This window comes from Oncorhynchus mykiss, chromosome 12 (genome assembly GCF_057628025.1).
Source record: "Oncorhynchus mykiss isolate SJ-2025 chromosome 12, ASM5762802v1, whole genome shotgun sequence".
Lineage (NCBI taxonomy): Eukaryota > Metazoa > Chordata > Actinopteri > Salmoniformes > Salmonidae > Oncorhynchus > Oncorhynchus mykiss.
Window position 1 is genome coordinate 35,330,139 of NC_143033.1, and position 12,282 is coordinate 35,342,420.

Here is a 12,282-nt window from a genome sequence, read left to right on the forward strand (position 1 = left end):
GAAGACAAATCTCCGTCCCAGTCTCAGGTCTTTTGCAGACTCCATCAGGTTTTCTTCCAGAATGGTCCTGTATTTGGCTCCATCCATCTTCCCATCAATTTTAACCATCTTCCCTGTCCCTGCTGAAGAAAAGCAGGCCCAAACCATGATGCTGCCACCACCATGTTTGACAGTGGGGATGGTGTGTTCAGTGTGATGAGCTGTGTTGCTTTTACGCCAAACATAACGTTTTGCATTGTTGCCAAAAAGTTCAATTTTGGTTTCATCTGACCAGAGCACCTTCTTCCACATGTTTGGTGTGTCTCCCAGGTGGCTTGTGGCAAACTTTAAAACAACACTTTTTATGGATATCTTTAAGAAATGGCTTTCTTCTTGCCACTCTTCCATAAAGGCCAGATTTGTGCAATATACGACTGATTGTTGTCCTATGGACAGAGTCTCCCACCTCAGCTGTAGATCTCTGCAGTTCATCCAGAGTGATCATGGGCCTCTTGGCTGCATCTCTGATCAGTCTCTCCTTGTATGAGCTGAAAGTTTAGAGGGACGGCCAGGTCTTGGTAGATTTGCAGTGGTCTGATACTCCTTCCATTTCAATATTATCGCTTGCACAGTGCTCCTTGGGATGTTTAAAGCTTGGGAAATATTTTTGTATCCAAATCCGGCTTTAAACTTCTTCACAACAGTATCTCGGACCTGCCTGGTGTGTTCCTTGTTCTTCATGATGCTCTCTGCGCTTTTAACGGACCTCTGAGACTATCACAGTGCAGGTGCATTTATACGGAGACTTGATTACACACAGGTGGATTGTATTTATCATCATTAGTAATTTAGGTCAACATTGGATCATTCAGAGATCCTCACTGAACTTTGAGAGAGTTTGCTGCACTGAAAGTAAAGGGGCTGAATAATTCTGCACGCCCAATTTTTCAGTTTTTGATTTGTTAAAAAAGTTTGAAATATCCAATAAATGTCGTTCCACTTCATGATTGTGTCCCACTTGTTGTTGATTCTTCACAAAAAAATACAGTTTTATATCTTTATGTTTGAAGCCTGAAATGTGGCAAAAGGTCGCAAAGTTCAAGGGGGCCGAATACTTTCGCAAGGCACTGTAAGCATGCCCCTTTCAAAAAATGTAGAACTAAGAACAGATATAGCCCTTGGTTCACTCCAGACCTGACTGCCCTCGACCAGCACAAAAACATCCTTTGACGGACTGCACTAGCATCGAATAGTCCCGGCGATATGAAACTTTTCAGGGAAGTCAGGAACCAATACACGTAGTCAGTTAGGAAAGCAAAGGCTAGCTTTTTCAAACAGAAATTTGCATCCTGTAGCTCTAACTCCAAAACATTTTGGGACACTGTAAAGTCCATGGAGAATAAGAGCACCTCCTCCCAGCTGCCCACTGCACTGAGGCTAGGAAACACTGTCACCACCGATAAATCCACGATAATCGAGAATTTCAATAAGCATTTCTCAACAGCTGGCCATGCTTTCCTCCTGGCTACCCCAACCCTGGCCAACAGCACTGCACCCCCCACAGCTACTTGCCCAAACCTCCCCAGCTTCTCCTTCACCCAAATCCAGATAGCAGATGTTCTGAAAGAGCTGCAAAACCTGGACCCGTATAAATCAGCTGGGCTAGACAATCTGGACCCTCTCTTTCTAAAATTATCCGCTGCCATTGTTGCAACCCCTATTACCAGTCTGTTCAACCTCTCTTTCGTATCATCCGAGATCCCTAAAGATTGGAAAGCTGCCGCGGTCTTCCCCCTCTTCAAAGGGCGTGACACTCTATACCCAAACTGTTACAGACCTATAGCCATCCTGCCCTGCCTTTCTAAATTCTTCGAAAGCCAAGTTAACAAACAGATCACTGACCATTTCGAATCCCACCGTACCTTCTCCGCTGTGCAATCCGGTTTCCGGCCTGGTCATGGGTGCACCTCAGCCACGCTCAAGGTACCAAACAATATCATAACTGCCATCGATAAAAAACAGTACTGTGAGCCGTCTTCATCGACCTGGCCAAGGCTTTCGAATCTGTCAATCACCGTATTCTTATCGGCCGACTCAATAGCCTTGGTTTCTCAAATGACTGGCTCGCCTGGTTCACCAATTACTTCTCAGATAGAGTTTCAGTGTGTCAAATCGGAGGGCCTGTTGTCCGGACCTCTGGCAGTCTCTATGGGGTTACCACAGGGTTCAATTCTCGGGCTGACTCTTTTCTCTGTATATATCAACGATGTCGCTCTTGCTGCAGGTGATTCCCTGATCCACCTCTACACAGACGACACCATTCTGTATACATCTGGCCCTTCTTTGGACACTGTGTTACCCTGTCTAGGACTAGGAACCCCGTTCCGCTAGCGGAACCCCTCGCCAACAGCCAATGAAATTGCAGGGCGCCAAATACAAATCAACAGAAATCTCATGTCAAATTTCTCAAACATACAAGTATTTTACACCATTTTAAAGATAAAATTCTCGTTAATCCAGCCAGTGTCTGATTTCAAAAATGCTTTACAGCGAAAGCTCCACAAACGATTATGTTAGGTCACCACCAAGCCACAGAATGACCCAGCCATTTTTCCAGCCAAAGAGAGTCACAAAAAGCACAAATAGAGATAAAATGAATCACTAACCTTTGATGATCTTCATCAGATGACACTCATAGGAATTCATGTTACACAATACATGTATGTTTTGTTCGATAAAGTGCATATTTATATTTTTAAAAATCTAATTTTACATTGGCGCGCTACGTTCAGTAGTTCTTACCGATCGCTGCAGCTGTACACACAGCCCATCTGTAAATAGCCCATCCTATCTATCTACCTCACCCACATATTGTTTTATTTACTTTTTTGCACACCAGTATTTCTACTTGCACATCATCTGCACATCTATCACTCCAGTGTTAATTCGCTAAATTGTAATTACTTCGCTACTATGGCCTATTTATTGCCTTACCTCTTCACGGCATTTGCACACACTGTATATAGACTTTTTCGATTGTGTTATTGACTGTACGCTTGTTTATTCCGTGTGTAACTGTTGTTGTTTGTGTCGCACTGCTTTGCTTTATCTTGGTCAGGTCGCAGTTGTAAATTAGAACTTGTTCTCAACAGGCCTACCTGGTTAAATAAAGGTTAAATAAAAAATAAATAAATAAATAGTCCAGGTGCAGGCTTAATATTTGCCAAGCAGCTCAATGCCTCCGTAGGTTGAGTGCAGACTAGAGTTTTTTAAATGAATCACTCGCTATGCGTCGATACTTCAAAAATGTACATTCGTAAACCCTAACTGTATACCCATGTTTGTCCTCATAAGAAGACAGGTTTTTGTTCTACGTTTGCTACGGTTTACCCTACTAAACAGGCTGGTCAAGAGCTGTATCTGTTCCTGGCTCTGGTCTCGTCAGGGTCGTTCTCGGGAGACATACCACTGACTGTTTCCTCGTTGCTGTTGCACTAAGATGGCAACTCAGCGTGAATGTGCATGTGCCAATTGAACCTCAACAAGGTAACAGTCGGTGGTTGTATTTAATTAACGTTTTATTAAAAAGTATGGATTTCAGCAAACAAAGAAAGGCACGCAACGGGACAAACATAGGTATACAGGGTAAAGGGTTTAAGAATGTACATTTTTTAAGTATCGACGCATAGCGACTCGAACGAGTTGGAGGTTCATTAAAAAATTAAAAAATAAATAAATAAAAACTAGTCTGTGCTCAACTCCGCAAGCTTAATCTGTGTCAGGCAAACCAGAACTGAGAAAACATCCTATTATTGAATGGCTCACAGTATAACGCTTTCTTCTTACCTTGTGTTGCTGCCTGTGCAGCCCTGTCCCTGTCAGCCCTCTCCCTGTCATCCTGCTGCTGCTTCTCCTGCTGGGCCTGGGCTGGAGAGTTGGCTGGGCTGATCACCTCGATGGCTCCTCCACTGGGGACCTCATACCGACTGGATGACACTGCAGGGGAGGGACACACACACACCTTGAAAACAACCCTCTCACTGATATATGATCATTTTCTATTTTTTTGTTATTTGCTATGTTATTAAGTCTTACATGTTAAAAATGCTGGGAATTAAAACGCAAACCAAATCTATATCCAGGTGTCCACCCAACCAGCCAGTAGTATTACAGGACTGGCTCAAATCCTATTTGTCTATATATATTGTCCATGTTCTACACTGTTCCCTGTTGTATTTTATTCTATGTGGAAGACTCACAGCTGCTGGAGGAATCTGAGCTCTGGGAGCCTCTCTCCCGTGAGTCCTTGTCCGAGGCGATCTGACGCTTGATGATGACGTCGATGAAGTTGGCGGCCGTGATGGTGGTCTTTCCTCTGGTCCTCAACTCCTCCTCGATGCGTGACTTGGTGGGGGGACCCTTGTCCTTGCCCCCCTGGGGACCACCAGACCCCTCAGCGTATCCTGGGTGGGGTTTCCCCCCTGGCAGAGACATGTAGGGAGACTGCATGGAGCGCCTGTCTGCCTCCTGCTGCTGCTGCTCGTGCTGCCGCCTGGCCGCAGAGGATGATGATGATGATGAAGACATGTCGTCGTCTCGATCGTGCTTGGAGGAGTCCTTGCCCTTGTTGACGTCCATCTGAGGGGCGGATGCGGCAGCGTCCACCAGGGCAGCCAGGGCATCGGCTGCAGTGCTGTAACGGGCTCCTGCCTGGGCTGCTGCTGATGGCCTGGAGGTGGCAGAGAAGTTGAGGGTTAATATTATGTATATATAAACTCAGCAAAAAAGAAAAAAACGTCCTCTCACTGTCAAATGCGTTTATTTTCAAACTTTACATGTGTAAATATTTGTATGGACATAAGATTCAACAACAGACAAACTGAACAAGTTCCACAGACATGTGACTAACAGAAATTGAATAAATGTGTCCCTGAACAAAGGGGGGGGGGGTAACAGTCAGTATCAAAAGTAACAGTCAGTATCTGGTGTGGCCACCAGCTGCATTAGGTACGGCAGTGCATCTCCTCCTCATGGACTGCACCAGATTTGTCAGTTCTTGCTGTGAGATGTTACCCCACTCTTCCACCAAAGCACCTGCAAGTTCCCGGACATTTCTGGGGGGGGGGAATGGCCCTAGCCCTCACCCTCCGATTCAACAGGTCCCAGACATACTCAATTTGGATTGAGATCCGGGCTCTTCTCTGGCCATGGCAGAACACGGACATTGCTGTCTTGCAGGAAATCACGCACAGAACCAGTATGGCTGGTGGCATTGTCATGCTGGAGGATCATGTCAGGATGAGCCTGCAGGAAGGGTACCACATGAGGGAGGAGGATGTCTTCTATGTAACGCACAGCGTTGAGACTGCCTGCGATGACAACAAACTCAGTCCGATAATGCTGTGACACACCGCCCCAGACCATGACGGACCCTCTGCCTCCAAATCGATCCATCTCCAGAATACAGGCCTCAGTGTAATGCTCATTCCTTCGATGATAAACACGAATCCGACCATCACCCCTGGTGAGACAAAACCGCGACTCGTCAGTGAAGAGCACTTTTTGCCAGTCCTGTCTGGTCCAGCAACGGTGGATTTGTGCCCATAGGCGACGTTGTTGCTGGTGATGTCTGGTGAGAACCTGCCTTTTACAACAAGCCTGCAAGCCCTCAGTCCAGCCTCTCTCAGGCTATTGCGGACAGTCTGAGCACTGATGGAGGAATTGTGCGTTCCTGGTGTAACTCGAGCAGTTGTTGTTTCCATCCTGTACCTGTCCCGCAGGTGTGATGTTCAGATGTAACGATCCTGTGCAGGTGTTGTTACACGTGGTCTGCCACTGCGAGGCTGATCAGCTGTCCATCCGGTCTCCCTGTAGTGCTGTCTTAAGCGTCTGACAGTATGGACATTGCAATTTATTTCTCTGGCCACATCTGCAGTTCTCATGCCTCCTTGTAGCATGCCTAAAGCACTTTCACGCAGATGAGCAGGGACCCTGGGTATCTTTCTTTTGGTGTTTTTCAGAGTCAATAGAAAGGTCTCTTTAGTGTCCTAAGTTTTCAGAACTGTGACCTTAATTGCCTACCATCTGTAAGCTGTTAGTGTCTTAACGACCTTTCCACAGGTGCATGTTCATTAATTGTATATGGTTCATTGAACAAGCATGGGAAACAGTGTTTAAACCCTTTACAATGAAGATCTGTGAAGTTATTTGGATTTTTACAAATTATCTTTGAAAGACAGGGTCCTGAAAAAGGGACGTTTCTTTTTTTGCTGAATACATTTTAATGCAAATTTTTTGATATTCTATACTTTCCACGGCTAACGCTGTGTTATTTTGCTTAAACATAATAATAAAATCAACACTGCTAAATGTATTGTTTATGAAATTTAAAAATCTCCCTGTCTAGCTTTTATTTTGGTGATATATGAGCTCATTACTTTTTCAACATACAGTACTTTACATCTGGTTAACACTGAAAGCGCTTTTCCATCACACACACACTCTGAGTGTACATGGGGTGAGGGCTTACAAGGCCAGAGCGGAGCAGGCTTAGACTCACATGAGAGGGGTGATGACGCCCTTGCTGTTGGTTCCTTGGAAGATGCTGGGTCGCTGCTGCTGGGCTTCCTGTGACCTCATAGATGGGGAGGGGCTACGCAGGTAACCACGGCTTCCTGGTCTATCTGGCTGCCCTGGACCTGGGGGAAAAACAAGAGCTGACTTCCATAACAGAAAAGAGCAATTCAAAGTTGGAAGCTTATAATGGCTTTTTCAACGCTGTCCCAAAAAACAGGCTACATTAAAAATCCCTTAACTCTTAATCCCTCAGCCAAGTTCAATCAAAACAAACTGCTATGAACTAGTTGGCACTGTATTGTTGATGACACTGTACAATATAAATGGCATTGAGGTTCACCTCCACGCATGTAGTCATTGGCAACCGCTGCAGCCACCACTCGCTCACGCTCTCGTTGTCTGTACTCCTCCCTTTCCCTCTCCCTGTTCTCCCTTTCTCGCTCCTTTTCCCTCTCTTTCTCTCGATGCTCCCTTTCTCTTTCGCGCTCCCTCTCTCGTTCTCGCTCCTGACAGGCAGCTGCTGTAGCTGCGAGGTGGGCTTGGTGGCCTGTGGACACAAAGAAACAGACAACACACACACACACAGTAGGTTTACACACCGTCTCTACTTACGGTACAGTCGCTGAGGGGTAGAAGGATGGTTGGGCCGCCTTAAGCACACAGTGCTGTTGTGAATGCCCGATGACACAGAGAGGAGTGTCCTGCCCGGATGTTGATCAGGATAGACAGCAGAGATGTTCTGGGTACCATCTCAAATGGAGCTTTCTACTCATTTTGGCATTTACTTTTTTGTTACATTTCCCAATTAATGAGGTAAACTGAACATCTGATTTTGGGTAGAGAGGTTACTGCAGTAGGTGTTTTACTGTAGAGAGATTTCTGCAGTAGGTGTTTACTGTAGAGAGGTTACTGCAGTATGTGTTTACTGTAGAGAGGTTACTGCAGTAGGTGTTTACTGTAGAGAGGTTACTGCAGTAGGTGTTTACTGTAGAGAGGTTACTGCAGTAGCTGTTTACTGTAGAGGTTACTGCAGTAGGTGTTTATTGTAGAGAGGTTACTGCAGTAGCTGTTTACTGTAGAGGTTACTGCAGTAGCTGTTTACTGTAGAGAGGTTACTGCAGTAGGTGTTTACTGTAGAGGTTACTGCAGTAGGTGTTTACTGTAGAGAGGTTACTGCCGTAGCTGTTTACTGTAGAGGTTACTGCAGTAGCTGTTTACTGCAGTAGGTGTTTATTGTAGAGAGGTTACTGCAGTAGGTGTTTACTGTAGAGAGGTTACTGCAGTAGATGTTTACTGTAGAGAGGTTACTGCAGTAGGTGTTTACTGTAGAGAGGTTACTGCAGTAGGTGTTTACTGTAGAGAGGTTACTGCAGTAGCTGTTTACTGTAGAGAGGTTACTGCAGTAGGTGTTTATTGTAGAGAGGTTATTGCAGTAGATGTTTATTGTAGAGAGGTTACTGCAGTAGGTGTTTACTGTAGAGAGGTTACTGCAGTAGGTGTTTACTGTAGAGGTTACTGCAGTAGCTGTTTACTGTAGAGAGGTTACTGCAGTAGGTGTTTACTGTAGAGAGGTTACTGCAGTAGCTGTTTACTGTAGAGGTTACTGCAGTAGCTGTTTACTGCAGTAGGTGTTTATTGTAGAGAGGTTACTGCAGTAGGTGTTTACTGTAGAGAGGTTACTGCAGTAGCAGTTTACTGTAGAGAGGTTACTGCAGTAGGTGTTTACTGTAGAGGTTACTGCAGTAGGTGTTTACTGTAGAGAGATTACTGCAGTAGCTGTTTACTGTAGAGGTTACTGCAGTAGGTGTTTACTGTAGAGGTTACTGCAGTAGCTGTTTACTGCAGTAGGTGTTTATTGTAGAGAGGTTACTGCAGTAGGTGTTTACTGTAGAGAGGTTACTGCAGTAGCTGTTTACTGCAGTAGGTGTTTATTGTAGAGAGGTTACTGCAGTAGGTGTTTACTGCAGAGGTTACTGCAGTAGGTGTTTACTGTAGAGAGGTTACTGCAGTAGGTGTTTACTGTAGAGAGGTTACTGCAGTAGGTGTTTACTGTAGAGAGGTTACTGCAGTAGGTGTTTATTTAGATCTGGTCCATAGGTGTGTTCAGGTCAATTCAGATTCTCAGAGCTCAGGGGTGCAGCAGGGCAGAGTGCTTCAGGGGGTTGAGGGTAGGAGGGGGGAATAAAGGAACAAGAGGGGGGTAAGAGAACAGGAGGGTCAGGTTGGTGTTGGGGCAGGGGGGTCCTCACCTGGAGATATGGAGGCTGGGTTGAAAGGCCTAGGAGGGAAAGGGGGTTGAGCTCCGGGGATGTAGGTGATGCGGTCCATAGTGGGAGTACCTGTTCCCCCAGGGTGAGGCAACAGGATAGTTGGAGGCATCTGGGCTAGATCAATAATCCCTTTTACAGACAGAAGCAAAGGGCCAATGGTGAGCAACACGAACCAAATCCATAGGATCAATTTGAAGAGGTATGAATGAACACTGTGTACAGTAAGTAGCCTTGGTTTTACCAGTCACCTTTCTCTGAACAGTGCTCAAAAACATATGTTTTTGTAATAGGGCTGCTTAATTTTCAAAAAGGTGCGTGGAGTGGTCACCTTGTAAGAGGCAATCACTGAGCAAACGAAAGTCTGAATTGAATGTTTGTCAATAACCAATTTATAAAATGGAGTATTAGCTGCAGGCCCAAAATATACGTCAACAAATCAGCGATAATAAACTAAATGAAAACTCTAAATCAATATGAGGCAATTTGTCAGGGTCATTTGCTTCTGGGCGTCTGGAAAAGGTAGCCACGAATTCACAAGAACACAGACTGCGTTCTACCCATCACCCCACATCTCTCCCTCCTCTCCCTACCTCCCTCAGGTGAGAGAAGGACACACAAACAGACAGACAGCAGTCAGAGTCCAGTACCTCGCGCTCCGGGAGGATAAGAGATGGCAATCTGTTGCTGTTCCCGTGGCGACAGGCCCCTGGCAACATCGGGCCGTGGTATAACCTGCATCTGCTGTGAAGTGATATAATCGTTGAGGATGGTCTGCCTTGTGTTCTCCATGGTGTACAGCTGGTAGGTGTTGTGGTAGCCCGTCGGGGACGGCTGCCTCGGGAACATGTATGCAGCTGCATGGGGAGGAGGGGAAAGGAGAGGTGCAGATAGAGACCAAAAATATGAACAGCAGGCGAACAGATGGTGATTACTCTACTGACGTCAATGGACTCAACCTGAGACTGGACAGGACACTCAGTGCCTATGAATGAAAAATGACAAAGCTACCCCAGTTCACCCAGTCTATCATTCAACGATTTAGGTCTATTATTGTGTTGTTCATAGAGGTTGGCTCAGGTTCATATAATATAATTTCTTCCCCTGAATACATTGGGCATTTGACTGAGCCTGCATGGAGTGCCAAATGGGCAGGGTTTGCACTTTTGGGACTATTCCATCGGTTCCATTGCGCCAGGCTCACAAAAAAAATAATAATATTATTTGAACCCATGCTTGGTGGGTCAGGGTAACAGGGTGTGTTGTGTGTCCTACCAGGGTCCAGGACGGCACGGTGGAAGAGGGTAGGGTCTAGGTGTGGAGGCAGGTGGAAGCGAGGCTCTCCGGGGGCCATGGGGCGGTGGTGGGGGTCAAAGGGGCTGTGGGAGGCCATAGGGTGGTTGGGATCACCCCCTGACACAGGGGACTTGGCTGGAACACTGTCCCTCTGATTGGGGGTCATGGTACTCTTCCTATCGTGGGACGTAGGCTTCCCAGTGCCTGGATAGGGGAGAGAAATGACAATAACACAAATGGCTTTCATCAAAACAAAAATCAATAAAGTAAACATAAGGATTAACAAAAATGTGTTCACTTGCAATGTTTTCAAATTGTACTGATAAAGCCACACATCATTGCTTGTGAAGTGATTGCTGTACAATGAAATGGCCTCGTGCAAATACATCTGACAGAAGATCTATGAATTGAAAGTGAATACTTTGAGAGGGAAGGTCAGACAAGACGTACCCTCCTGTCCTCGGCCCAGCATGGACGAGCCTCTGGACATGGAGCTGGTGCAGTAGTTGACCGGGGTCCTGCGGGCATCTGCGTCTTGGTACATGCCAGGGCTGAGCTGGGACTTGCCTTGCTCCTGGTGGGTGGAGCGCAGCACGGAGGTGGTCGAGTTGACCACAGAGGTGTGGCGCGCTCGCTGCTGCTGCTCCGCCGTGGCCTTGCTCTCCTCGTACTTGGCCCGCTCCATGGCCTCCAGCTGGGGCATGGTGGGGCCATGGGGCAGCCTACTGGGACTGGTGATCAGGGACTTGACGTTGTGCTTGATGGCCGACTGGCTCAGAGGATGGCCCTGGTAGAGGGAGAGGAGGGATTGGATTGTCTGTTGGTGACAACGAACAGACAGCACTCACTCAATCACTGGCACACCCACGCACGCACACAGCTGCAGAACACAAACACACACACACTTACCTGGGATATGGAGCCCTCCATGGCGGCTCGGCTGTTGGCAGCCATGTCGGGGGTCTTGCGGGGGTCCTGTCCAGGCTGCTCCTGGCGGGGGATCTCATGGATGGAGCGACCCATCTCCTTAATGGTGTTCACCCCCTCATAGGGCTTACCCTTACCTATCCCCCCCTCAAATGAGCGGATGGGTGGGCTCTCCCTCTTTATCTGCTTGCCGTACTTCATGGTCTCCTCATAGGCCTCTGCAGAGGTTCTGGGTGTACCTGGAGTGGGAAGAGAAAAATACAAATACATTTTAAAACTTGAGTTACCTGAAAAGTCAAAATCATATTTGCTGAGTTTAATTTGTGGTTTTCAATTGAATTATTTAAATAGGAGCTGCGATGATGTCACCTGATAACTTAATTACCTTGCATGATGGATCCAGTCATCATGGGCCTCTCCTTAGACTCCCCATGGGGACTTTCTCTGGGCAGGGCTCGGATTATCAACCCTGACACACACACAAAGTCAGTCACTATCACCTAGTGGCCTGAATATATGCACAGAGATTAGGGTAGAAGACAAAACCCACTCTCTTACAGACGTGCACACACACACACACACACGCCTTACCCTCGAAGGGGGCTCCTTCTCTCCCGGGGTGGCCTCTGGCGGCCTCCATCATATCGTGGGAACGTTTGAGCTCATGGCCTGACCTGGGGCTACACGTGGCCTCTCTTGGGTTCTTAATGGCTACGGAGACAGGAACACAATATATGTTAATTTAGGCCGATTTAGATATACAGACCTAATTCTTGCTACCAATAAATGCTGATGAATGTCTGACTTCAGGTGCACACGGGTACCATTTTCATTGTCCCAATTGACTAACTCCCTGGGTAAACTAATGCCCAGGATAAGTAATAGGATCATACACAATGCAATGCAGCACATTTCCAGAAACGACTATACTGTAGTATAAATCTGAAGTCCCATAAGTAACACACTACACTGAAAAATATCAGATTTACAAGAAGATCAAGTCGCGGAGTGACCACTAACACAGCTTCCTATTACCATCGTAGGATAGGATGTGTCCACTCTTGCCCTCGTAGATGACGTGTCCCTTGGCCAGATGTTCCCGGGCCTTCTCTGGGTTGCTCAGTTCCTCCGTGGCCAGCTTGGTGTTGGTGCCCTTCAGCAGGTCAGCCGCAATGCTGGACCCAGACAGGGCTGGCGTGCCCTGGTCACACAGAAGAGAGGTAGAGAGAAAAGTAAA

The 12,282-nt window shown here is 46.7% G+C and overlaps 1 protein-coding gene across 21 annotated transcripts in view; it reads right to left on the reverse strand.

The window, feature by feature from the left end:
* The window catches only part of ncor1 (nuclear receptor corepressor 1), a 124,287-nt gene that overhangs the window by 14,311 nt on the left and 97,694 nt on the right, over positions 1 to 12,282 (reverse strand). For 17 of the 21 annotated variants that reach the window (XM_090192318.1, XM_090192316.1, XM_036937455.2 and 14 more), the window contains 12 exons: positions 12,081 to 12,246; positions 11,637 to 11,756; positions 11,431 to 11,514; positions 11,028 to 11,284; positions 10,569 to 10,905; positions 10,098 to 10,322; positions 9,473 to 9,679; positions 8,805 to 8,954; positions 6,896 to 7,102; positions 6,539 to 6,677; positions 4,239 to 4,708; positions 3,826 to 3,975 (listed from right to left, as the gene is read on the reverse strand). In XM_090192318.1, the coding sequence (XP_090048444.1) occupies positions 3,826 to 3,975; positions 4,239 to 4,708; positions 6,539 to 6,677; positions 6,896 to 7,102; positions 8,805 to 8,954; positions 9,473 to 9,679; positions 10,098 to 10,322; positions 10,569 to 10,905; positions 11,028 to 11,284; positions 11,431 to 11,514; positions 11,637 to 11,756; positions 12,081 to 12,246 (2,512 nt within the window). The remainder of the gene's footprint in view (positions 1 to 3,825; positions 3,976 to 4,238; positions 4,709 to 6,538; positions 6,678 to 6,895; positions 7,103 to 8,804; positions 8,955 to 9,472; positions 9,680 to 10,097; positions 10,323 to 10,568; positions 10,906 to 11,027; positions 11,285 to 11,430; positions 11,515 to 11,636; positions 11,757 to 12,080; positions 12,247 to 12,282) is intronic. The other 4 variants (XM_090192321.1, XM_090192320.1, XM_090192319.1 and 1 more) reach the window with 1 other exon arrangement.